The sequence below is a fragment of the Lemur catta genome, chromosome 21 (assembly GCF_020740605.2).
Source record: "Lemur catta isolate mLemCat1 chromosome 21, mLemCat1.pri, whole genome shotgun sequence".
NCBI classification, from domain to species: Eukaryota; Metazoa; Chordata; class Mammalia; order Primates; family Lemuridae; genus Lemur; species Lemur catta.
The window spans coordinates 32067943-32090827 of NC_059148.1; the positions used below are offsets into that span (position 1 = coordinate 32067943).

The 22885-nt window shown below is 54.2% G+C and overlaps 1 protein-coding gene across 4 annotated transcripts in view; it reads right to left on the reverse strand.

The window, feature by feature from the left end:
• Positions 1-22885, reverse strand: part of POLE (DNA polymerase epsilon, catalytic subunit) — a 40031-nt gene that overhangs the window by 12138 nt on the left and 5008 nt on the right. For 3 of the 4 annotated variants that reach the window (XM_045534078.1, XM_045534076.1, XM_045534080.1), the window contains exons 6-32: positions 22705-22859; positions 21494-21635; positions 21279-21359; positions 20477-20584; positions 20023-20133; positions 19668-19753; positions 19348-19467; positions 17744-17876; positions 17357-17470; positions 16826-17038; positions 16397-16504; positions 12477-12605; positions 12288-12390; positions 12060-12206; positions 11527-11672; positions 10583-10731; positions 9710-9802; positions 9460-9604; positions 7013-7170; positions 6484-6679; positions 5540-5754; positions 4533-4635; positions 3951-4031; positions 3746-3868; positions 2801-3013; positions 2439-2648; positions 2111-2254 (exon numbers count right to left, since the gene is read on the reverse strand). In XM_045534078.1, the coding sequence (XP_045390034.1) occupies positions 2111-2254; positions 2439-2648; positions 2801-3013; positions 3746-3868; positions 3951-4031; positions 4533-4635; positions 5540-5754; positions 6484-6679; positions 7013-7170; positions 9460-9604; positions 9710-9802; positions 10583-10731; positions 11527-11672; positions 12060-12206; positions 12288-12390; positions 12477-12605; positions 16397-16504; positions 16826-17038; positions 17357-17470; positions 17744-17876; positions 19348-19467; positions 19668-19753; positions 20023-20133; positions 20477-20584; positions 21279-21359; positions 21494-21635; positions 22705-22859 (3726 nt within the window). The other variant, XM_045534079.1, reaches the window with a different exon arrangement.

A 22885-nucleotide genomic window follows, 5' to 3' on the forward strand; every position in this document is an offset into this window, starting at 1 on the left:
CAAAGCGAGACTCTGTCTCAATAAATAAATAAAATTGTAAAATTAAAATGTAAAAAAATAAAACTCTCTCTAAAATTAAAAACAGAAACAGGTAAATAAATCTAGCTGTTTGTTAATATGATACTGTAACTATTCAGAGGAAATAATTATTCCACAATAGTTCTGGGAAAAAAAACTCTTACTAAATATTCTTTGAAGGACATACATATTCGAAGGTCTAAAAGAACCAAAAATAGCTTAACAGTTTTATTGTTTTTAGTAATATGGGTATAACTCCAAACTATTTTATATACAGTGTATCAGAAGGCAGACATTAACAATTAAGATTTTCAGATTTTTTGGTAGTCTGAATTGAGATACAGATAGGAAAATCAAAGAAATTAAGACAAAATTAAGTCACGGTAAATCTGCATTGGAAGGATTAGTTTAAGTGTATGTTATTTTATGTGCATTTCTTGGCTGTCCACTGAGGGATCTAGAAGAAATGACACCAGAGGTAACCCCTGCCCCCTGGACCCCCAGTTCCTCACCACAGCCTCCGACAACAGGCTTGGGCTCCTTGAGGAGCGGCCAAGTCCACGCCCGGGGAAGCGTACGGTGAGCCTGGGGCCTCAGTGGCCAAAAACCAAGTGTTCAAAGACTAACAGGGACTTCAGAGAGGACTCGGGAGCCATCCTGAAGGGACTCTCTGGCCCGGTGCGGGGTAATTTGAGTCTCAGAAAAATAGTGACTGTCCACAGGGTGTACTGACTGGTCCCATGAATGTGAAGCTCCAGAAAATCAAATGCACCTGAAGTTATAGGAGTACAGAACTCAGCTCCACAGCTCAAGGGCAGGGAGGGACAAGAACGCCCTCTGGCTGTGTGTGGGTGACAGGCACACTCATGCGTCAAACCAATCGAACTATACATTTAAAATCTGCATTCGACCATGTGTAAATTACAGTATGTCCTCACTTAACACCATCAATAGGTTCTTGGAAATTGCAACTTTAAGTAAATTGACTCAAATAATATCTTTTTTTTTTTGAGATGAGGTCTTACTCTGTTGTCCCCATTAGAGTGCTGTGGCATCACTGTAGCTCACTGCAGCCTCCAAACCCTGGGCTTGTGATCCTCCTGCCTCAGCCTCCCAAGTACCTGGGACTACAGGTGTGCACCACCACACCCAGCTAATTTTTTCTATTTTTAGTAGAGATGGGGTCTCAGTCTTGCTCAGGCTGGTCTTGTCTTTTTTTTTTTTTGAGACAGAGTCTCACTCTGTTGCCCGGGTTACAGTGCCCTGGCATCAGCCTAGTTCACAGCAGCCTCAAACTCCTGAGCTCAAGGGATCCTCCTGCCTCAGCCTCCCAGAGTGCTGGGATTATAGGCGTGAGCCACTGCACCCGGCCCCATCTTGCTTTGTAAGAAGAAACTGTAGTTCACTTTCCAACTGAGATGCACAAAGTTGTAACTGGGGGTTGGGGGGGGTGTTACAGCAAGACACGCGAGAGCCTATGGGACACACTGCAGCATCATGACCCAAGACATGTTCTGCTAAGTGGAAGGAGCCCAGCACCAAGAACCACCCACTGTGTGGCTCCATTTACATGAAAAGCCCAGAGCAGGCAAATCCAGAGGCAGACAGTGGATCAGTGGTTACCCAGGGCTGGGGGAGGACAGCAACAGCTAAGACAGGGTTTCTTTTTGGGGGGATGAAAATATCTTAAAACTCTGGCAACAGTGGTACCACCCTGAGAATACACTAAAAGCCATTGAACTGTATATTAAATGGGTGAGTCGTACACTGTGTGAATTTACATCCCAATAAAGCTATTAACAAAGAAATGCCCGATGGGAACAAAGTTCGTACAAATGCCACCCAGCCCACCCCAGCGCCATGGGCACCACAGACAGGTCAGGATGGGGCATCAGCTCTGCCCTAGGTTCTGTGCTCGGTGGTCAGACATCGTTTCGATGAATCCGCACAGGATCCCAACAGGGTGCTGAGAAGATGAGGCCTGAGACCACCCAGCTCACTACATCTTTGTGTCTGACCGATTCTGTGCAAACCACCTTGGAAGCTGCCTGGCAGGTGGCCGCAGTGACCAGCGGTGCCGGCCCCCTCCCACCTTGCGATACGAAGGCCCATCCTCAGCTTTGGCTGCCCGCTGGTTCACGTAGAACACTCGAGGGATGCTCAGCTTGATGCAGTGCAGGTCACTGCCGATGATGGCCCACAGCCGGAAGAGGCCAGCCTGGCTGGTCTCGCTGATCTGCAAGGAACGCAGGTGCACGGCACATCACAGGACACGCTGAAACACGCGGGCCGGCCACCTCCCCTGGAGCCTCCACCAGGCCCCAAGGACAGGGGTCAGGACCCCTGTGACAGGTGGGAAGCCACAGGCCTGTCCTCATCCTCCACCACAGAAGGCCCCTCCCTTGGATCGAGTGCCACACCTGCACAATCTGCCAAGGAAGGTCCAAGATGCTGCGGGCAGTTCTTCGCAAGAAGCTCCCCAGCCCCGTGGCAGGCCCGTCTCGGATGGCTCCAGGCCTCAGCGCACCCCCCGAGGGCTCTAGACGCTGCCGCTTCCGGCGGGCGAGGCGCTGCCGGGCCTGCAGCTGCCATTTCTTCTTGTGGAAGCCGAGCCAGACCAGCCACTCAGCCTGGGGCAGACACGGCCACGGTGTGGTGAGGAGGGTCCTCCCCCACAACCCACTTTCTAAGCTCTGTACGAGGTCGGCACTCTCACAAACCCTCTCCCCGGGGGTCAGGGTGCTACCCCTTGGAGAGACAGCGCCACGGCTCTGCCTCTTACCTGCGTGGTCCCCAGGGGGGGAGGCTGCCCCAAGATCTCCTGCCAGGGCACAGTCAGCGCAAGCTCCTGAGACTCCTCCTGGCTCTCCCAAAGGACTCGCTTCCTCTTCGTAGCCACGGGCACTGCCGGGTGGGGCGGCTGCGTGAGGCCGAAGTCCTCCATGTCGGCAATGCCGGGCCTGGGACTGTCCTCTGGGGCCTGGGCCATCACAACCTAGAAAGATCCAGCGAGACTCAAAACTCAGGATCTTGTCCCCGTAAATCCTACTTCTAGAAACGCACATCTTTATACTTTTCCTGTGTGTCCGCAAACACATGCCACAGCTCTAAGTCTGAGTTAATCGAAATGGTAACACACGGGACACATCCTCCTGCAACTTTCACCCACATGCTTTTGAGACTGACCTCCGTGGATACACACATGGATGTGGTCCTTCCATGTTAACTTCTAGAACATCCCATCGTGTAAATACGTCAGCTTACCTATCCATCACTTTCCACATGAGGAGTGATTAGTTCCTATGTTTTCGAACTCACAAACCGTGACTCAATGCCCATTCTTGCTCACATTGCCTGGGTCACAGGGAATGCGCACCGTGTCCTCTCGCACTGGTGACTTCCTGTTTCCCCACGTGCTGATGTTTGACGTTACCACTCCTACTCGTTTTCACTGTGATGCACCCGCAAGTATTTCACGTGGCACTTCCTAATTAGCAGGGGGGTGGACACCCTGCAGCTGTGCAGGCAGCCTTCCAAAATGGCCCTAAGACCCCTGGGTGACTCCCTCCCCGAGTGTGAGTGGGACCAGTGATGTGCCTCCAACGGACAGAATGTAGCAAAAGCGATGGGATGTCATTTCTGAGATCAGCTAAAACACCCTGACCTCTGCGCCAGAACCCTGCCCAGCCCAGCCCAGCCGCCCTGGTCCTGGGCTTGGCCCCGTCACCTGTCTCCTGCCCTCCAGGACGAAGAGCTCACTGATCTTCTTCTGCTTGTAGGCGTCATTCTTCTCCAGCAGTTTTCTGTGCAGCCAGTCAGGGTGTTTGACGCGTGGCACTGGGTTCTTCACCTGCACGAGGAACACACGGGTCAGGGAGGGACGCTGTCTGACTACGCTGGTTTCCAGCCACCCGCCACCAGCTCCCCCTCACCTGCTGCAGAGCTGCAGGGATCGTGATGATCTTCTGGATGGCACTTCCCAGCCGCTCGATGTAGTAGTCCCAATCCAGGATCTGAGTGGCAACGAGAAACAGAACAGCAGCGACTGTCTGTGACGCTTACTCCACACCGAGCACCGAGCTGATGCTGTGTTTTACTCAACCCTCTTAGAGAGTCTACGATGGACAGGAACTATTTGGGAAGCTTACTCCACGCCAAGCATGGAGCAAAATGCTGTCTTATTCAATCCTCTTAGAAACTCTGTGACAAAAGGCGCCCGTTTCACGAGGACATCAGGGCAGGGAGCAGGTCATGGAGCTGGTGGGTGGCTCAGTGAGACCCTTGGCCTTAGCCCATCCAAGAGAACACCACCTCCCGGCGGTGACCTTTCTCAGTTTTGCCCTAAAGAGTTACTATTTCCTCACCTATCACACACAGATCAGAAAGAAGGAGGTCAACACAGAAGACTCCCGACAACAGAACGACCCAACTCATCACACGTCAGAGCAGGAGGACTCCGCCATGTCTAGCTTTCCTCCTGAACTGTGAGAGAAGGAACAAAATCAGGCACTCACTGTTCGAATATCAAAGTCCTGAAGGGACGAGCTCTTAAGCCATTTCCGGAGAAAGTGCTTCCTCACCGTGGGCTCTGCCTGGAAGATGGCAAGCGGGATGGCCCTGAGTAAGGAGAAAAGACACAAAACTCATCACCAGTGAAGATCACCCGAAATCCAATTATAATTCTCAGCAAATGCACATGGAAATGGGGATTTATAGCCTACGTTTTGTTTAACGTTGTGATTTTGTGTAGACCACACCTCATCTGTGATGTTTACAATATCAGTAACTACACAATACTCCGTCTGATTACAGGACTGCGGGTTCATGCCCCGCCCCTGCCGCTGGCCCCTTGCTGTTTCCAGTGTTTGCCCACTAACGGAGCTCACACATCCTCACAGTAAGGCACACGTCCACGTGCACACATGGAAGTAAACATTTCTAAACTGTTAGTCACTGGGTACAACAGAGAAAAGTTCGGCTACTTTTTAGAAAGGACCAGCCAGTTCTCATGTCACAGCAAAGCAACTGGCTCTTCCCTTCGTTGGAGGAAACACCTGTCGTGAAATGTCATAAACACAGAGGAACACATGGAGGACACATAGCCTGTGCACCCACCCAGCTCCATCAGCGTCAACAGCCGGCTGCTGGGAGAAGCCGCGTGGGGTCTAGCCTGTCCCCTCCTAACAAGGAGGTAACACAACCCTCACCCTGGCACTCGTCAATGCAGGCAGGCGCTTACGCCCCTGCTGTTCTGTGTAACCATAAAAGAGCAGTTCCCGTGTTTTCAAGTTTTACACAGGTGGAGGTACATGTGTTATCCTGCAACTTGCTTTTACTTTTTATTTCAACATCGTTTCAAGCTCTGCCAGTGCTGTGACCTGCAGCTACAATTCAAGCCTCTGAATCCTTGTGTGGTGTCTCGTGGCCTAAAACACACATTTGTGCGGTTCTGGGTGACGGACAATTATGCTCTGCCTACATCTGGTATTAAGCACAACTCCGATCTTTAAGGCAGCCTTGCCTCTCGGTGACAGGGGAGCCCTCGGGCTTGCGGGAGATGATGTAGCGGCAGCTCAGCCCCGCATCCTTGACCATCTGGTCCCCCAGGAACTCGGCCAGGCGCTTCGCCGTGCTGATGGACGTAGACTTCTGCTCCCCGTAATCTTCCAGCTTCCGAGACATGGAACGGTTCTCAGAGATCAGCTCGAACAGCTCGGAATCAGGCATGTTCGCCGCCTAGACAAAGAGGCAGCGGATGAAGCAACACAGCAGGAGTCCAGGGCCTTAAGCGTGAGCTCACTCAGGACCCTGCTCCACGGGGACGCACATTTCTCCAGCCTGTGCAGCTGAAGGCTGCGCTTTCACAGGGCTGCCTCATACTACTGCACAGCAACACCTAAAACACACACACGCAAAGCCTTCTCTTTGGCCGGGTGTGGTGGCGCATGCTGTAGTCCCAGCTACTCGGGAAGCTGATGCAGGAGCAGCGCTTGAGCCCAGGAGTCTGAGGTTGCTGTGAGCTAGGCTGATGCCACAGCACTCTAGCTCGGGCAACAGAGTGAGACTCTGTCTCAAAAAAAAAAAAAAAAAAAAAAAGACCAGCCTGGGCAACAAAGCCAGAACGCATCTCCACAAAAAAAAGAAAGAAATCATAAAAGTTATGTGTGCATTTGCAGGGCCTACAAAATCTTTAAAAATCAAGGAAGTTGATGTGATTACTGGTAAACTTTTCCTTTAAGATTCCTGTTACCATGTTATTTTTAGAAATGTTTCCTTCATAGAGTGGAGAGTTGTGCCACAGGACACAGAAGCTGAGGGAAATTCGGAGGGGCATTGGTGCTTGGATTTCATCAGATTCAGCCCCGAGTTCTTTGGTCACCTTGGTGTCACCCAGGGAACACCAGGTCCCTTTCCTGCGGGGCCCTACGTCCCTCCGAGCCAGGTGAGGAGGCGCTGGGCCCGCACCTTGCTGTACAGCACGTCCAGCCAGTAGTCGGCCACCTTGGCCACCGAGCCGTACACCTCCTCCAGCGTGCTGCCCTTGAGGAAGGCCTCAAACACCGAGGACTGGAAGATCTTAATCAGCTGCAGTTCCCCACGGCGTTTGACCTCGAAGCCCTTGAGCTCAGCCAGGGAGCCATCTTCATTGAACACGGCGTATCTAGGACAGACAAGCAAAGCCGTGAGAAAGCACTGGGGTGCAAGCTGTTGTCTTCCCCCTGCCTTCCCCTTCTCTTTCTGACCCTCCAGCAGGCAGGCAGCGTCACTCCACCCTCAAGCTGACGCTCCTCAAAGATGGAACGACTTGAGGGCCTGCAGCCCACAGAGCCGGAGCATGACAGGTGGTGACGGGGGCTGTGCAAATTGAATCAGTGAGACCAAGGGAACCCGGGTCCGCCCCATCCTGGCTCCTGGTCTGTTTTCCCCACTGGGTTGTTAAATCTCCGTCTCAATCCGTTTCCTTTCCAAAGCACAGAGGCTGTGAGATTCCCACCTCTTCTTCAGTTTCTTGCCTTCTTCCTTGGAGGCTGGAAGGATCATGGCAAGGTAGGGCCCATCCACCTCAAAAAAGATGCTGTTTTCTGAACGAGTGACGTAGGTGAGCGAGGACGGCTCGGCCAGCTCCTGGTACTGGTGGTTGGTGAAGCCGTCCTGAGGAACAAGAGTGAAAACGGGCAGCATCACTCACAAAGGCCCAAACCTGGAACCACCTGACATCCCTCAAGGAGCAGGGGGACCAGCAAACTGAGGCTCTTCCACGTCACAGACACAGCCCGGGAGCAGAAGGGAAGCAAGTTCTGATACGCACAGCAACATGGCGAAACTCAAGTGTATCTTGCTGAATCCAAGGGGCCAGACCCCAGAGATTACAACTGCATGTTTCCGATCAATTGACATCTGGAAAAGCACAAAACTATGGCACAAAAAACGTACCGGGGGTTGCCGGGTTTCGGAGTGCAGAAAGGGTGGGCTGGCACGCGGGGAGTGCTGGGGGCTGGCGCTGTGCTGCTCTGTGGCAGTGCGTGGCACCGTGCGCCTGTCACAACCCTCAGAGCCGCACAAAGACTGAGCTTCACTTACACAAATGAAAAACCATTAACCAGGGAGTCGGGGGAAGAGGGATGTGGACTGGGACAAACATGTCACTGCGCTGCTGACGTGTGCCAGAACACGCTGGGGAGCAGGGAAGAGAGGGGCAGCCCCTGCAGACTGTGCCGACTACGCCGTGGAAGACAGGACAGAAGTGACCGTGCATAGACGCTGGGCTGCAGAGGGTGAGTTTACTTCTCACAGGGGCTCAACTCTGGTAGCAAATCTGAAACTGCTTTACACGAACAAATCAGAGACACGTCCATGGCCACAGGAGATAGAAGTCACTAACAAGGGAAGGGGGGCAGACCGGAGCCAGAGATGGCAACACGGGCACACACAGACACAGAAATAAACAGTTCTGTGTGCGTGGGTTATCACACATGCATTTCCTGGCTCGGCCCACCGAGTCATGAGGAGCCACAGCACCCGGGAGTGATGAGCACAGCCGGCACCCCACCCTAGTGTCTCCCGCCGTTCTCCAGGACAAGGAATCTGGCTCCCAGGAGAACTGGCCGACTCCAAGCTGGACCAGGGAAAGTACACGATGAGGCTGGAGCACCTTGTACCACCAGTAAGGAAGGAGGTGCTCCAGAAGCAAAACTAAAGAAAGGATTGGGGCACATTCCACAAACACGTGGCAAAAGGGAAGGACCCCTGCAACCTGCTCCGTGGCCAAAGGGGAGCAAACTGAGCCTCAGCACACGCGAGGGCCGTACTGCACTGTAACCCAACAGCTCAGACACCGTGTGTCCAGGCTGGTACAAACAAATGAGCCCATTTAATAAGCAAGGGAATAAACGGGAGAGAAGGGTGACAACTTTTCCTTACAGAATTCCAGTTAATTAAAGCAGAAGCAATGGGGGGAACAGAAAATCGCCACACAGAAGAAAACCAACACAGGACACACCACAGTGACAATGGCTACAGGCAAAATGCCCGGTACCACCAAAATCAGTGGGTGAAAGCTTAAGGGGCAATGGGGTATCCGCACAGTCTCAATTATCTTTCATAATATCAGTTACTGTGATGGCTCTGACATATACCAAGAAACCCTGATACTCCTTTCTCCAGGAGGAGAAGCTTAATCCTCTCCCGGAGTGTGGATTTGCTGACAGAACAGCGCAAGGTGAGGGGGCCTCGTCTCCACGCACCGGGCTCCAAGCCAACGTTCCACAACACCACAGACCCCGACCTGACACACGTGCCCAAGAGGATGCGACCAGAGAGAGTTATCTCATGGTGTTCCTCAAAAAAATCCCAAATAACTGCAGTCTGATAATGACAAACAACAATCCCAAATCAAAGGACAGTCAACAAAACGCCAGACTAGCACATCAAAGTGTGAGGTCCTGGCACACAAGGACAGGAGAGGCAGCGCAAGCCTGGAGGGGACTGAGACAGGACGACCCGACACCGCGGGGGTCCAGGCTGGGATCTGGGACAGACGAGGGACAGGAGGGGAAAATGGGAACTGCACCTGAAGCCTGTCACTTAGCTGCAAGCGGCACAAACATGAATTTCTTAGCTTTGACAATCACACTGTGGCTCATGCACAAGGCCAACATCAGGAAGCAGGCTGAAGGCTGTCCAGAAATTCTCTGCACTATTTTTTGTAATTTACTATGACTTTAAAATTATTTCAAAATAAGTTAAAAGCAAAAAACTCTGGGTGCTGTGAGGGAGAAAGGTGCAGAACTCGCTCAGTAACCTCTAAGCACAGCAGTCTGACTGCAGACGGCCGAGGGAAGAGCTCTGACCCCTCCAGCGCTACTGCAGTCACCCCAAGACCCATCGGGCATCCGCAAGGGCCGGCTGCAGTCGGGGCTGGAAGCCCCTCGCTGGACTCACCTTGACCAGGATGTTCAACATGGCCCCAGGGTAGGAGATGGTCACCCTGGGCTTCTTCGCGTTGGTTGTCTGGAGGACAAAATTTTCTGGGAAGCTGTTGGGCAAGATGCACCATATCCCATCTGTGTCCAGTTCTAGGGGCCTCCTTCAGGGACAGAGCGTAAGGCCGTCAGCGCCCGGCCGCAGGGTCCCAGTGTGCAGCCCCCACACCATCCTCCCCACGGTGCCCGCTGCCCGTGTGAGCCCTCACCCGATCTGCTCGATCAGCTCGCGTGCCTGCGTGATGATGCTGGCTCCCGTGAAGCAGACGATGCCCGCCATCTCCATGGAGTACCAGCGAGCCCTGGGGGACAGCAATGGCCTCTGTCGGCTGGGGCTGCTGGGAGGTGGCCCCCCAGAGGGGAAGAGGCCAAGGGAGAGACCCTGAGGAAGGACTCGGGAAGTGGCCAAATGCATTTGAAGCAGGACAGACCTCAGGCAGAATTTGGCCCTGCCCTAAGGATACTTCCCTGTCCCTACCTCAGGGTGCCCAGCACAGCTCAGGAAAGTTCTGGAAGGATGCAAGGGCTGCCACCGCAGCAGTTCACAACTCCCAATTCAGCAGGACTCTCAGCACCACCCCAGACCCTTCTCTGCTCTCTTCAAACCCCTCCCAGGCCCATTCTCACCTCTGGCTTCACCCCTCCTGCCCTGGGCCCCAGCCCTGCTCTCTGCTGCCCCCCAACCCGGCTCTGCCTCTTACAAGACAGCCCCTGCCCGTCTGTAAATATACGCGGAACTGCGAAGTGAACACCCAGATCCTCTCCACGTCCCCCGAGGGGGGACACTCTAAGTGACGTGAACATGCTGGAATTCAAATCGACTCTCCAGCCCACACACTGGGACAACCACGCTCAGCAGCACTCGTCTCTCGTGGACACCCCGGATCCTCAAAGTCAAGGTGGGCCCTTTCTCCTTGACCTCCCAGCCCATCACCCCCTGCCCCAAGGCTGACTCTCTCCTGGAGCTGCAGTGGCACCCCTACCCCCCACGGTGTTAACCCAGCCATCTTAACGGTGCCCACACATTCCCTCCCTCATCTGTCCCTTCATCCATCCCGCAAGCATCTGCCGGGCGGCCGCACCCCTTGCGCATGACGTAGCCGTAGAAGGAGTTGAGGATGCACTTGTGCGCCAGCTGCAGCGAGTCGTACAGCACCTCCATGTTCCGGCAGCGCTTGGCCTCCGCCGCGTCGCCCGCCTCCACGGCCGCTGAGAGCTTCTTCTTCCACACCTGGGAACCACACACAGCACCTCAGTTTCCATCTCATGTGCTACAAAATCAACAGCCCAAGTTTTTAATATTTACAAAAAGTTCGTATCTAGAGAAAATCTGAAAAAACAGTACAGTGAAGTCCACACACTTCCCTCCTAGACTGGCCAGTCAACATTTCACCCTGTTTCCTTTATTGCTTGGTCGTCACGTGTCCTGCGTCTGCCCCAGGTGAGGCAGCTTTCCTGAAAGGAGTTCTGAGCTCCAGGAACACATTCAGGTTACGTTTTTTTTTTTTTTGAGACAGCGTCTCGCTCGGCCACCCCAGCTAGAGTGCAGTGGTGGCATCACTGTAGCTCACTGCAAGCTCAAAATTCTGGGCTCAATCCATCCTCTTGTCTCAGTCTCCCAAGCAGCTAGGACTACAGGTGTGCACCACCACACCCGACAGATTTTTCAGTTTTTTGTAGCAACAGGGTCTTGCTCTTGCTCAGGCTGGTCTCGAACTCCTGGCCTCAAGTGATCCTCTAGCCCCAGCCTCCCAAGGTGCTAGGATACAGGCGTGAGCCACCGCGCCTAGCCCATGTTTTATCTTTCAGCACCACTCGCCTCCCATGGTGGCGGGGACGTAGCTGGGTTCCAGTAAATGTGTACTTATCCAAACTGCCACCCAGCTGTCACGTGCTGACCCTCATTCTAAACTAAGTAATCACGTCAGAACTATTGTTCGGGGCAGTCTGAGGCCCCAGACCAGGCTGGGTGACAGCCACATCCTTTCTGGCCATGAGGCCAACTCTCAAAAGCCTCTGACCTCACCTTGTGGAGCCCTTTGAACTCGTAGCGCCTGTCCCGGAAGGCGCGCACCGTGTCCACGTAGAAGGAGTTCTCCCGCTGGCAGATGGTGGTGAGGCGCTCCTCCACCTTGGTGACGTGAATCTTCTTGTAGGCTTTCCGGCAGTAATCTAAGCACAATTCAGAGTGGCAGGGGGTGTAGGTGAGACCTTCCAGACACGAGAGAAAGACCTGGGATGCAGGGACGTGGAGGGACACGTAGGAGCAGGAAACTCAGATATGCTGCTAGTTCATCATCCCAACAAAGACAGCCCCTGGTACACAAAGGGCAAACACGCCAAGGTCACAGAGAGAGAGTGGCTTCTGAACACCTGCTGAAGGAGAAACAAGGACAGGAACCCCGCAGACAGAGCGGTTCACAGCAATCTAGAACACACGCTGGTCTGCTCTAACAGCCACTCTGCCGACCGTGGGCTGCGATGTGCCAACACGCCCAGTGCAGACAGTCGGAGCAGGAGGTGCCAGGACCAGAAAGCAGAGGCCACACCCAGGCTCACCTGCCAGCCTCTTCTTCTCGTATTTGGCCTGCTCCTCGCGGGACAGCTCATGAAAGGCTCGAGCTGGTCCCTCTGGGAACAATGGGGGGAACTTCTCTGACTCCAGCTGGTGCTGGATGCGATGGTATTCACTGCGACTGGCCGGCACTGGGAAGGAGGTGACAGCAGCAGGTTGGGAAGGAGCCCCAGGCTCTCCCATCTCCCGCGAGCCCCCCAGCACACACTCACTGAACTCGCCCCTCCACTGCCAGGCCATCCTCCTCTGGCAGTTCGCTCCCGGCTTATTGAAGTCGCAGGCGGCACAGGTGGCCTCGTCTACCATGGCAGAGGGCTGAGGAGGGAGCAAGGAAGCAGCCAAGGTTCAGGCAGAGAATGTTCCAATCCTAGTGTGGGAAGGCGCAGGAGGGTAAGTCTCACCTGCAGGCGGTTCGTCAGGATGATGTTGGGGTACATGGCCCCCACGTCCAGGTGGTAGATGAGGGGACACTCAATCCGGTTAGGAACATCCTTCAGAGAGGTGAGTTTGGTCTTAATCTGGTCACACACCTACAGAAGAAGGGGAGGCAGAGGGGTTGGTACCAAGATAAGAACTGGGAACAGCAGAGTGACCAAGGTGGCACCACAGGTCCAGGGAGGAAATGACGACACTATACCCAGGGCCCAGGTGTAGGTGATGCTTGCAGGAAAAAGCAGTGCCCAGACGAGGGCAGCATCCACGGGGACAGTACCTGCCATCCTGAAAGAACTCTGTGGCTCCAGCCTGTGACCTCTGCACGGCGTGGCCGTAAGATCAAAAGTGGCGGCCTGGGGTCCAGCCCGAGCAGACACCATTCCTGGGTGCCCCTGTGTCCAGCGAGGTGCCGAGTGTGTGCCACACAGTCCCCGACAGAGGAGAAGGCTCAGAGGACAGCGTGGGCTTCTGAGACAGGCCCTCTTGGTCCAAGCCCATGCTATGAGCCACGTCCTGGACTGCCCCCCACGTGACTTCCAGCCACAGCTACACCATGAGCCTAAAAACTGCTGATACCAAACTCCTCGAAATCCGGTATAAAATACAAAAACTATCCCTGTAAATGCAGAACTGACCTTTAGGCAGGGAACAAGCCCCAGAGAGCAAAAGCAATGCGCAGACTCAAAACCAGTGCAGTGAGCTGACGTGGCAGATGCCCTGGTGGGGCTGGGAGGGCTTGCCCGGAGCACGGCCGGGGAGGGCGAAGGCGGGGGCTGAAGCCAGACACAAGCTTCCAGAGTCCCCTCCCTGAGGGGCCACACAGGCCACCCTTCATCCTCCCAGCGTCAAACCATGACAACCATGTGAACTCCTGTCCACCGGGGAAGCTCATCAGACCCAGCGCCCAGGGTCTTGTTGGGAGCTGGTTGTGTGGGCATCTCTGCTTGGCACACACCCAATTTCAGCCCAGCACACACCACAAAACGTTTGCACCCACCGAGGCACAGCGAGCCGCCCTTATCAGACAAGGGCAGGAACTCACTGGAAACCCAACCCCCCAGGTGCAGTGAGGGCCTTGCCTTGCACCCGGGCCTTCCCCAGGACAGCACCTTGGGCCTGCGCTCGGAGCTCCTCTCTGCACTCTCTCACGCCTCGTCAGGGAGAGACAACCTACACCCAGCGGAGCCCCAGAGGCAGGACTCTCAGAGGCCACCTCCACGGAAGGATAGACTGGAGGGGTCTGCTTGCCAGAACTGCGTCTGAGTGAAGACAGTGTCTTCCCTGAGCAGCCCACTGACAAGTCTGTGGTTTACGTCACATTTCTACATCGTCTGGGAACCCTCAAGTCAAAGAACCAGATGAAAAAGGGCCCCAGGCCAGCGGCACTCCTGGGAAACCAGGCAGTGACGGCCGTGAAGCTACTGGAAGGCCATCAGCAGACTGCACCGGACTCCCTGCCACAGACAGACTCACACCACAGAACCCCAGAGAGACCAAGAGCAGATACGGCAGGAGACCCCAAGAAGTCCAGACAATAAAACTCTTGGATTAAACACACTAAAATGAGCATGTTTAAAAATACTAAGGACAATAAAATCTAAAAACACAGAAAAAGGCCGGGCACAGTGGCTCACGCCTATAATCCTAACACTCTGGGAGGCTGAGGCGGGAGGACTGCTTGAGCTCAGGAGTTTGAGACCAGCCTGAGCAAGAGCGAGACCCCATCTCTACTAAAAATACAAAGAAATTATGTGGACAACTAAAAATATATATAGAAAAAATTAGCCGGGCATGGTGGCGCAGCCTGTAGTCCCAGCTACCTGGGAGGCTGAGGTAGGAGGATCGCTTGAGCCCAGGAGTTTGAGGTTGCTGTGAGCTAGGCTGATGCCACGGCACTCTAGCCTGGGCAACAGAGTAAGACTGTCTCAAAAAAATAAATAAATAAAATAAAAAAATAAAAACACAGAAAAAGAAAGACAGCATACTTTTTAAAAAAGCAGATTTGGAAAAGAACCAATAGGGCTTCTAGAAATTAAAATATCATCCTAAAAAACAAAAATAGAACCAGTCACTGAAACCATACAGGACTGAAGCTAAACAGGCTTCTGGGAGCTGTACACTGCTGTTCACTCTTCAAAACGTAACACCTCATGAGATCATGACATTAGGTATGTGCTTACTTAGTAAATTCATTTTGTACAAAATGTATGCAACACCAAAAAACAAAATGCCAAAATTTGAGAACTACTATATCCAGGAGTTAATCTAATAAATATTTATTACAAAATTTAATACATTGGCATTCTTATACAAATTGGTTAAAAACTTTAAAAATCATTTAGCTCTGGGGTCGCTAAACTTTCTTTGTAAAGGACATAATAATAAATATTTTAGGTTTTACAGCCACACAGGAGAATGGTGCATTGCATATCCTTGTTTGGTTTTTTTTTTTAAACAATGCTTTAAAAAGGTAATCACTCTCAGGTTACTGCCTGTGTAAGAACAGGCCTCGTGTTCCACGGTTTGCCAACCCGTGTCAGACATTCAAGGGTAGAAAAAGCTGAAAAACATCTAAATGAGCAAAAATTAACCAGCAGAAAAAAGTTAACCAGAAAGATAGCCACCACTTTTACAAAATACAATAAATTTGGTAAAGTCTTTTTAGAAAATCACTTGAACACAAAATTGTCCTTAGTTTTTAAAAACATCCTTAAAACCCTTCAAAGCAGTAAAAAATAGAAAATACACCTAAGATTGTAAGAAGAAATGGTTACAAAGATTAACACCTATCACACGGAATAAGAAATGCCGCAGACGCAATGCTTAGTTTCTACCTGGACTTGAGGCAAACCACTCAGCAGAACGAGCCCCACTCCACCCTCGTTCGCCTAAGCACGTCCTGAAATGCTGCCAGGCCCAGAAGGCGAACAGGGTGGGAGCAGCTGAAAGGCTGTATCTAAGGCAGGGACCCACCTGGACACACCTCAGGTTGCTGAGCCCTGTTGACGTCCCCCAGCCATGCACGCGACCGCTGAGTGGTGACTCAGGAACACAAGGGTGACCCTGGGCTCCCCTTTCCAGGCTGTGGATGTAGCTCATGAGACAGGCTGTTGCCTACAGAGCCACCTCCGGGCTCACCGGGGGCCTGGAGTCCCTGTACCCACAACACTTCCATCCGAACTCTGCTTGCCCTCTCAGTTTCTTAGCAACTCTTTGTTCCTTCTGAGAAGTTCTTTCCCCTGTGTGTGTCATTCACACCAGGCTCTCCCCAGAGCGGCTCACTGAGAGTCCTCTGAAGTACACTAGCACTGACAGTTTGCAAAGAAAGCGCATTCTCGTTTGAATTGTGTCTAGCGAATCTGTTATAAGGTGTTTCTTGACACTGATACCAGAACTGTTAAAAACTCCAAACTGCCAGTCCCTGAACATGCCGTGGTGTTGAGCAATTCCTGACAGCTGACATGTGCCACGTCCCAAGGAACGGGGACCACCAGACAGTGGCATCTCCCTCTGCAGTCACAACACACTTTGATTGGATCACACGGTCACTATGTTCTATTGTCACTTTAGAATTTACTCTCTGTCACCATTTTAAAGTCTCCTTAACAACAAAAATAAAACTGGAAGTCTCCAGTGGCCCCACTGCCCACACAGTAAAGCCTTGCCAGCTTGAAACGGGGCAGGAGTCTGGGGCGGCCACCACCGCACTTCCAGCGCAGCTCCGTGGAACTCCCCCGCCCCAGATCCACCATGCGTCACAACCACGCCCCCTGCGCCACCAGAGACCCACACGCGGCAGGTGCGTACCAGACGCGCTACTGGGAGCGGCAGTCTGTGAAGGAAGGCGCAGGAACACGGGCTACGCTTCCTGCCTCCAGGACGTTACCTCCTGAAAGTTGGTGACCTGCTCCATGGCCACCTTCTCCTCCTCCTCGACGGCGTGGCGCACGGTCTTCTCCACCCGCTGCAGCAGGAAGTCAAAGGCAGCCGGGTTCTGGCACAGACAACGAGATGACACGAGTCAGTCGGGAGACGCGCCCGCACCAGCCTACCCCGGCTGCGACACTGCGGCTGCAGGTGCCCAGAGCCCTGCCGTGCACCCCATGGGGGGACATGCCTAGAAAGCTCCAGAAGGACTGGCAGGCTCCCTCTGCCGCACACTGTGCGGTGCTGCCCCAGAGAAACCCCAGGGGAGGGGCTGGACCGGGGGAGGGGCTGTGGGAGAGGGTGGGGAGAGGGGGCTTTATTGCAGCCCAGAGGGGCTTCTGGGCCCGACCACGGCACGAGAGTGGGGAGGCCCGGGAAGGCAGCACACCATCCGGAACCGGCAGGGGATGTCGCTGCGGAAGACGCCAGACTCCAGGGCCTCCACGTGGCCCCCCACGTAGGTCTCTGCATCCAGCACGTGGCCGTCGGCCGTCAGCTTGTTGAGCTCCTGCTCCTGCTTGTTGGGGAAGACGATGTTGGCATGGAAGGCCTGGACCATCAGCAGGGCCTCACACAGCGTGCCCGAGCCCTTCCGCAGCACCTGTGGGAGACACCAAGGATTCTGGGAGCCTGTGCCGACAGCCCTGATCGCAGGCACAGTCCCAGAGCCACGAGGAAGCCACCTGAACTTGCCTCAGACGAGAAAGGACAGGAAGCCTGCTGACGAACGGCTGTAAACCCCGCTCCCATAGCTATTCCCGCATGGGCTGGATCCCTGAAGGACACGGTGGCATCACACCAGCCCTCCCTGGACCCATCTGCCTCTGCTAGGCAGGGGTGTAGCCAGAACACGGCAGGGGCCGGGGAGAGGAGGGTGCTGATGTGACGCCAGAGTGTGCTGGGGACAGCAGACACCAACCTCATCAGGCTCCATGGGGATGATGGTGCACAGAGCGAAGATGAAGGGGTGGACGTACTTCATGTACAGATAGTAGGTGGCGACAGCGTCCGACACGGAATACGTGGCCAGAGTCTGAGGAGAGAACACCACAGAGCAGGCCGTCAAGACCAGTGGCCCCGGGTGACGCGTGAGGCACAGAGGGCAAAGCGCAGGGAGGCACTGGGCCATACCAGCTGCCACACGTCCATGGCAGGAGACAGGACAAAATACACCAGCCTGCAGGAAGTGCAGCCCTGGTGGGCGGAGCAGGGCTGGGGCAGAAAGCAGCACCCGGGCCCAGGCCGGCCTCTGCGTGGCACACACGTGACGTGCAGCAGCATGGGAGAGCGGACGCAGCTCACTTGCCTGGGGCTGCTCCGTGGCCATCCGGCACATGTCCTCAGGGTCCAGCTCTACAGGGTCGTAGCCCAGCTTGGCCTTGGCAGCTGCCTTGAGGTTGTGGCTGCCCACGGGAAGGTAACTGTCCCTCTTCACCCACCTGGGAAGGAAACGAGAACAGAAAGCAGGGAAGAGTCAACACGAAGCCCAAGAACCCAGGAACTGGCAAACTGGCCTCTACACAGAAAGTGCAGGATCCTAACAGGTACCGGGAAACCCACACCAAACCCCAATGGGGCAGAGCCTTCACAAAAACCCTTCACCTGGACCTAGGTCATCTCACAGGTGTACCCACAAAACATAAGGAAACGTCAGAGCTGGCCCTGGGCTGTGCCTCCCCGCCCCCCCTCAGCAAAGCACTCGGCCTCCGGTTCCAGAGAGGTGAGGCGGCAGGTGGGCCGACACCCACGAGCACAGCCTCTCCCTGCGCCCATGGGCCGTGGTCCACACACCATCGCGCTTCTCTGCTCCTGCCCCGGCACTGGCCCTCAGCACAGCAACACCCAAGCCCAGTGCTTCTGCAAGAGGCCCCGCATGGAGCTCACGGCCACCGCCCGTGGCCCCCCAGGACCGCCCACCCCCACAGCCCTGTCCTCTCATTTTACCTCACGTCCTAGGAGTTCATCGGCCACCCGGCTTTCACCAAGACCCGCCTGCCAGTGACTCCTAATCCACAGCCCAAGCCCAGCCTGAGTCATGACAGTTCCCAGGGCGCCCATGTGGGCTGCGCTCCCCGGCTAGCACGACTGCAGAACCACCTTCCATCTGAAACCTGCTCTCCGCCCGGTTCCCAGCCTCCCCTGATGCAGAGATGCCAGGTGCCCACCCCCTCCTGAGAACAGTGTCCCTGTCCCTGCCTACCGCAAATCAGCAGATCCAGGGACCTCTTTGCCCTGCACCCACCTTGTACCAGGACTGTCACTCTGTCACTCTGAACTGGCCCAGTCCCCTGCCCCCACCCCAAGTGCTGATGCCAGAGCTAAACAGAAACGCAGTCCCGTTTCAAAGGCTCCAGCGGCACCCAGTGCTGGTCGAGAAGAAGCCACCTTCTCACCGGGCACTGAAGGGCCGTGGAGACTCCGCCCCCTCCGGTCTTCTGTCTGGGCATCTCCACATCCTTCCTCCCACCCAGACGTGCCTGAGCCCCCGGACACCACGACCTTGCACACCTCAAGCTGCCTCCCACGCCCTGGCTGCTGTCTGGAATCCACACTTGCCCTGTGAGACCAGCCTGGCTGCCACGTCCACGCCTTGCCTGGGTGAGCCCAGGTCCCTCTGCAGCCCGTGCCCCACGGGGACCCCACTCTGCTGGAGTGCTCCTCTCTGCCCTGACTGCCCCCCTGCAAGCTGACGGTCAGCATGCGCTTGCTGACTAAATGAGCGATTCTCCAGCAATCAAAGACACAGCCACAGCTGCTGTGTTCTCAGATGACCCGGAACTGCTGCTTGGAGCCCACCCTCCTCCCGCGGGAGACGTGTGGACGTGCAGCATGCATGAGAGGGGAGCCTTCAAGCCGTCAGATGTCACGTGTGCGGCCACAATGTCGCGCGCAGGTACACTGGACACCCACCTGAGGCAGTCCATGTGGATGCACTGGGGCGCCTTGTACTCTCCCTGGCTGTCCTTCTGGAAGCCTATCTCCTGCTGCATGCTCAGGCCGTACACTGCCGCCCTGGCCTCCACAAACGGCCTGGGCACAGAAGGGAGCAGACAAGCACCAGGGACAGGTTAGCCTCTACTTCTCCTCTCTCGGACACAGGGAGGATGATTCCCGGACACACCAGGGCACACCTGGGATCCCCACACTCAGTCGGAAGGAGAAGCCCACTCGCACCACCAAACACCCCTTCCCTCCCACCTTCTAGTTACTCACAAAGACGTCACACTCACCAGTCAAAAAAGTCCCCGTTGTAGGTGACCATGACGGTGGGCTTGGTCTCCTGGACGTGCTCAAACCACCTTCGGATCAGATGGACCTGAGCCCAGCGAGTCACAGCATCGGGGGTGCGCTCTCGTCGCCAGGCGGTTCCTAAGCTGCTGCTCTCCAAGGTCAGAAGCAGCCTGCTGTCCGCCCTCACTCCCCCACCCTCCTGTCTCCACCAGGACAGGCTCTCACCCCAAGAACAGAGCTCACCGCGCTGCGGTTCTGATCCAACGGGAGCCCAAGGCCTTGAAGGGACCCACACGCCTCTTCCTCCCGTTTCAGCCCAGAACATCCAGCAATGCCCCAAGCGATGCTCTTTACCTCATCGGGCTCATTGAAGACACAAAAAGGCCCTTCATATTCCGGCTTGGGGGTAAACTCAAAATCTTCAATATCTTCTGAAACGATCTCCCTGTTGGTGATGAGGTAGCCCTGGTGAAGGTGATTAGCAATTAACACGAGTCAGAGACAGCCAAGCTGGGACACACACAGCCTCCCAACACGGCCCAGAGACTCTGCCAGGAGACTCGTGCTACAGGGATCTCTGCAGCGACGTGCAGGCACCGTCCGGTGCCCAGGAAGGGACACTGGCATCTAGATCTCGTTAGGAAGGAGGGAGCACAGCAGGATGCCAGAGCAGCACCTGCCTCCGTTCCTGGGCTCTCCTCACTCCTCACTCACTCAGCAAACACTGCCATGGGCAGACGCTGCTCTCGCTTGGGGACCAGACAAGGTCCCTGTGGCAGGAGGTCGCCTCCCCGAGGTCACTGCTCACCTGGCCGTCGATCATGTAGGAAATCATCATAATCTGGTCTGTCTCGGCGTCAGGAAACTTGAGAGGCAGTTTGGTTGTCTCAATGTCAAATGCCAAAACCACAGGGTCCTGGAAGGACAAACCAGCATAAAGCCGAACTCCGGGGACCCCCTGCCAGCCTGCTGCACCTCCGATGGCAACAGCGAGAGTGGAGAGACGCCAGAAGAGCCAGGGCAGGTACCTGGAGACCGACTGCCCTGGGTCAGGAGGGGAGTTCACTGTGGGCGTGAACAGAACACCTGAGAGACGGCCGCAGCGCAGACCACAGGACAAGCCTGAGCTGACAGAACACTGTGGTCTCAAAGCTCTTTAACACGCCTCATCTCATTCCGACCTTCACAACAGCCCTGACAGGTGACTGTGGTTCAGTGCTGACATCTTCATTTTGGAAATGAGAAAACCGAACAAGGACTTTCCTAAGTCACAAAGCCATGCTTGAACCAAGGCCTTCCAGTTACAAATCCATTTCCCACCATGTGACTTCACTACCAACTTGGAAAATGGAAGTGACAGCTTTTCCCCAAACCTCCAAATCCAGCTTAGCTCTAGCACTGATGCCACGTGGTAACGTACAATGCTAAATGAAATGATGCTCTCAGGTCAGAAACACATGAAAATAATTTTAGTTCCATAATTCTTTTAAGAAAACATTTGAGGAAAAAGAAACAAACAAATTTTTGAGTGGAATCCACCTTTCAGCACTGAATGTGCTCTCTCCAGAAAGGTGGAATTTCAGGACAAAGGAAACGCAAACGGCACTCACAGGTCGTTCAACAAGGTCGTCTCGGCGGGTGATTTCCACGGGCAAAGCACTTCCTCGGTGCCTGACATTGTACCAATGAGCCTGCAGAATGTGCAGTGTGTTAATTAGAGCTCTACGTCCAGGGAAGCCTATTTCTCTGTGGACTTATCCGTAAGTGTCACTTCCTGACTGTTGGGAACTTCGCATGAGCAGTCACCTGGCCCTGTCACACTCACCACGTGGATCTTCAGGTCAATGGAGAGGCGGATGTGGTAGGGGACGTCGTACTCGCGCATGTCCACAATGTTGTCCAGCTGGTCAGCTATCTTGCGAGAGGTCTCTTCTTCATCGGTGATTACATTGCCCCCTTGCAGAACACTGGGAGACAAAGAGAGTGGCTAACTCAACTACCTCTGCCGGGGGCTGGAGAGGTGAAGACCAGAGCTCACAGGGTAAACACAAAAGGAAAACCAAGGTGGTGTCTATCGACGACCAAGGCAGCCATTCCCTAACGAATGGCCTTTGATGATCAATTCCCCGAGCAACAGGCCACAGACATGAGAAAATTCAACATACACTTAAGATGTGTGCACTTAATATGATGGAAGTTACAGCCCAATTAAGAGAAAAAACAAAACAACCCTCAGTGGTGCCAGTGACGATGGCACCTGGGGTGGCTGCCCCGCCAGGTCCTCTCTGTTACTTGGGCCCCCACTGCACGCAGCCTATGCGTGGGTCTCCGCGGTGTCCACAGACGTGGCCCATCCTTGTGGCCACTCTCAGCCCACTAAGCTCAAATACTGAATAGACTGTTCAGGGGAAAAAAAGACAAGTCTCAGATATGGCTCAGGCCTCTGAAGACTCAGTCTCTGATTATGCCTTCCAACATTCTGAAAAGTAATTTACAGCATTGCTGGGGAAGGTCAGGATGGCAGAAATGCTCAGGGTCCCAACTGATCTTTCGCCAGAGGATGAGATTAGCTCTTCTGAAGTCATCCAAACTTTAATCTTTTACCTTGCTTCCTACTACTGTTGACACTTAAACATTTGATGAACAGTGTTTGTTGTTCTATATTTAAATTTCTTTACTAACACCCAAGGTTCTCTGGAGAAGACGTGCTTTATGAACCTTGGCACTTAATAAAAATTTGTAGATGGACTATGTTGGGGGTGGGATGAGAGATCTTTCTCCCCCTAAAATGTCTTTATTGTTACAGCAACTCAATTTTATAGCCACAAACTCACCCCCTACATAAGAAAAGGAGAGCTAAAATACAAAATGAAATACAACCTGGGAGGCCACTGTCTACTTAGTCAGAGGATATTGCTCAAGCGTTTCCACATCACGTGGAGCCATCATCAAGGTCCTTCATTGCTGATTTTCCTGCCTCCTACCCGTCGTGTCACTCTGGACCAGTGGCCACTCCCTCTGGAGAATGAAGTTCACCTGGAAAGCATAGCTGTGTACGCATCGCTGGCACGGTCCTGCTCCCGGTTCTTCTTTACAGCAGGGGAAATCTCCTTCCTCACTTTGACGAGATCCTCCACCGTGTGGAAGGATAGCTTGATGTAATTTCGCTTCAAACCCACTAAGTGATTTGGCTAACGAAGTAAAAGAGATCACACTC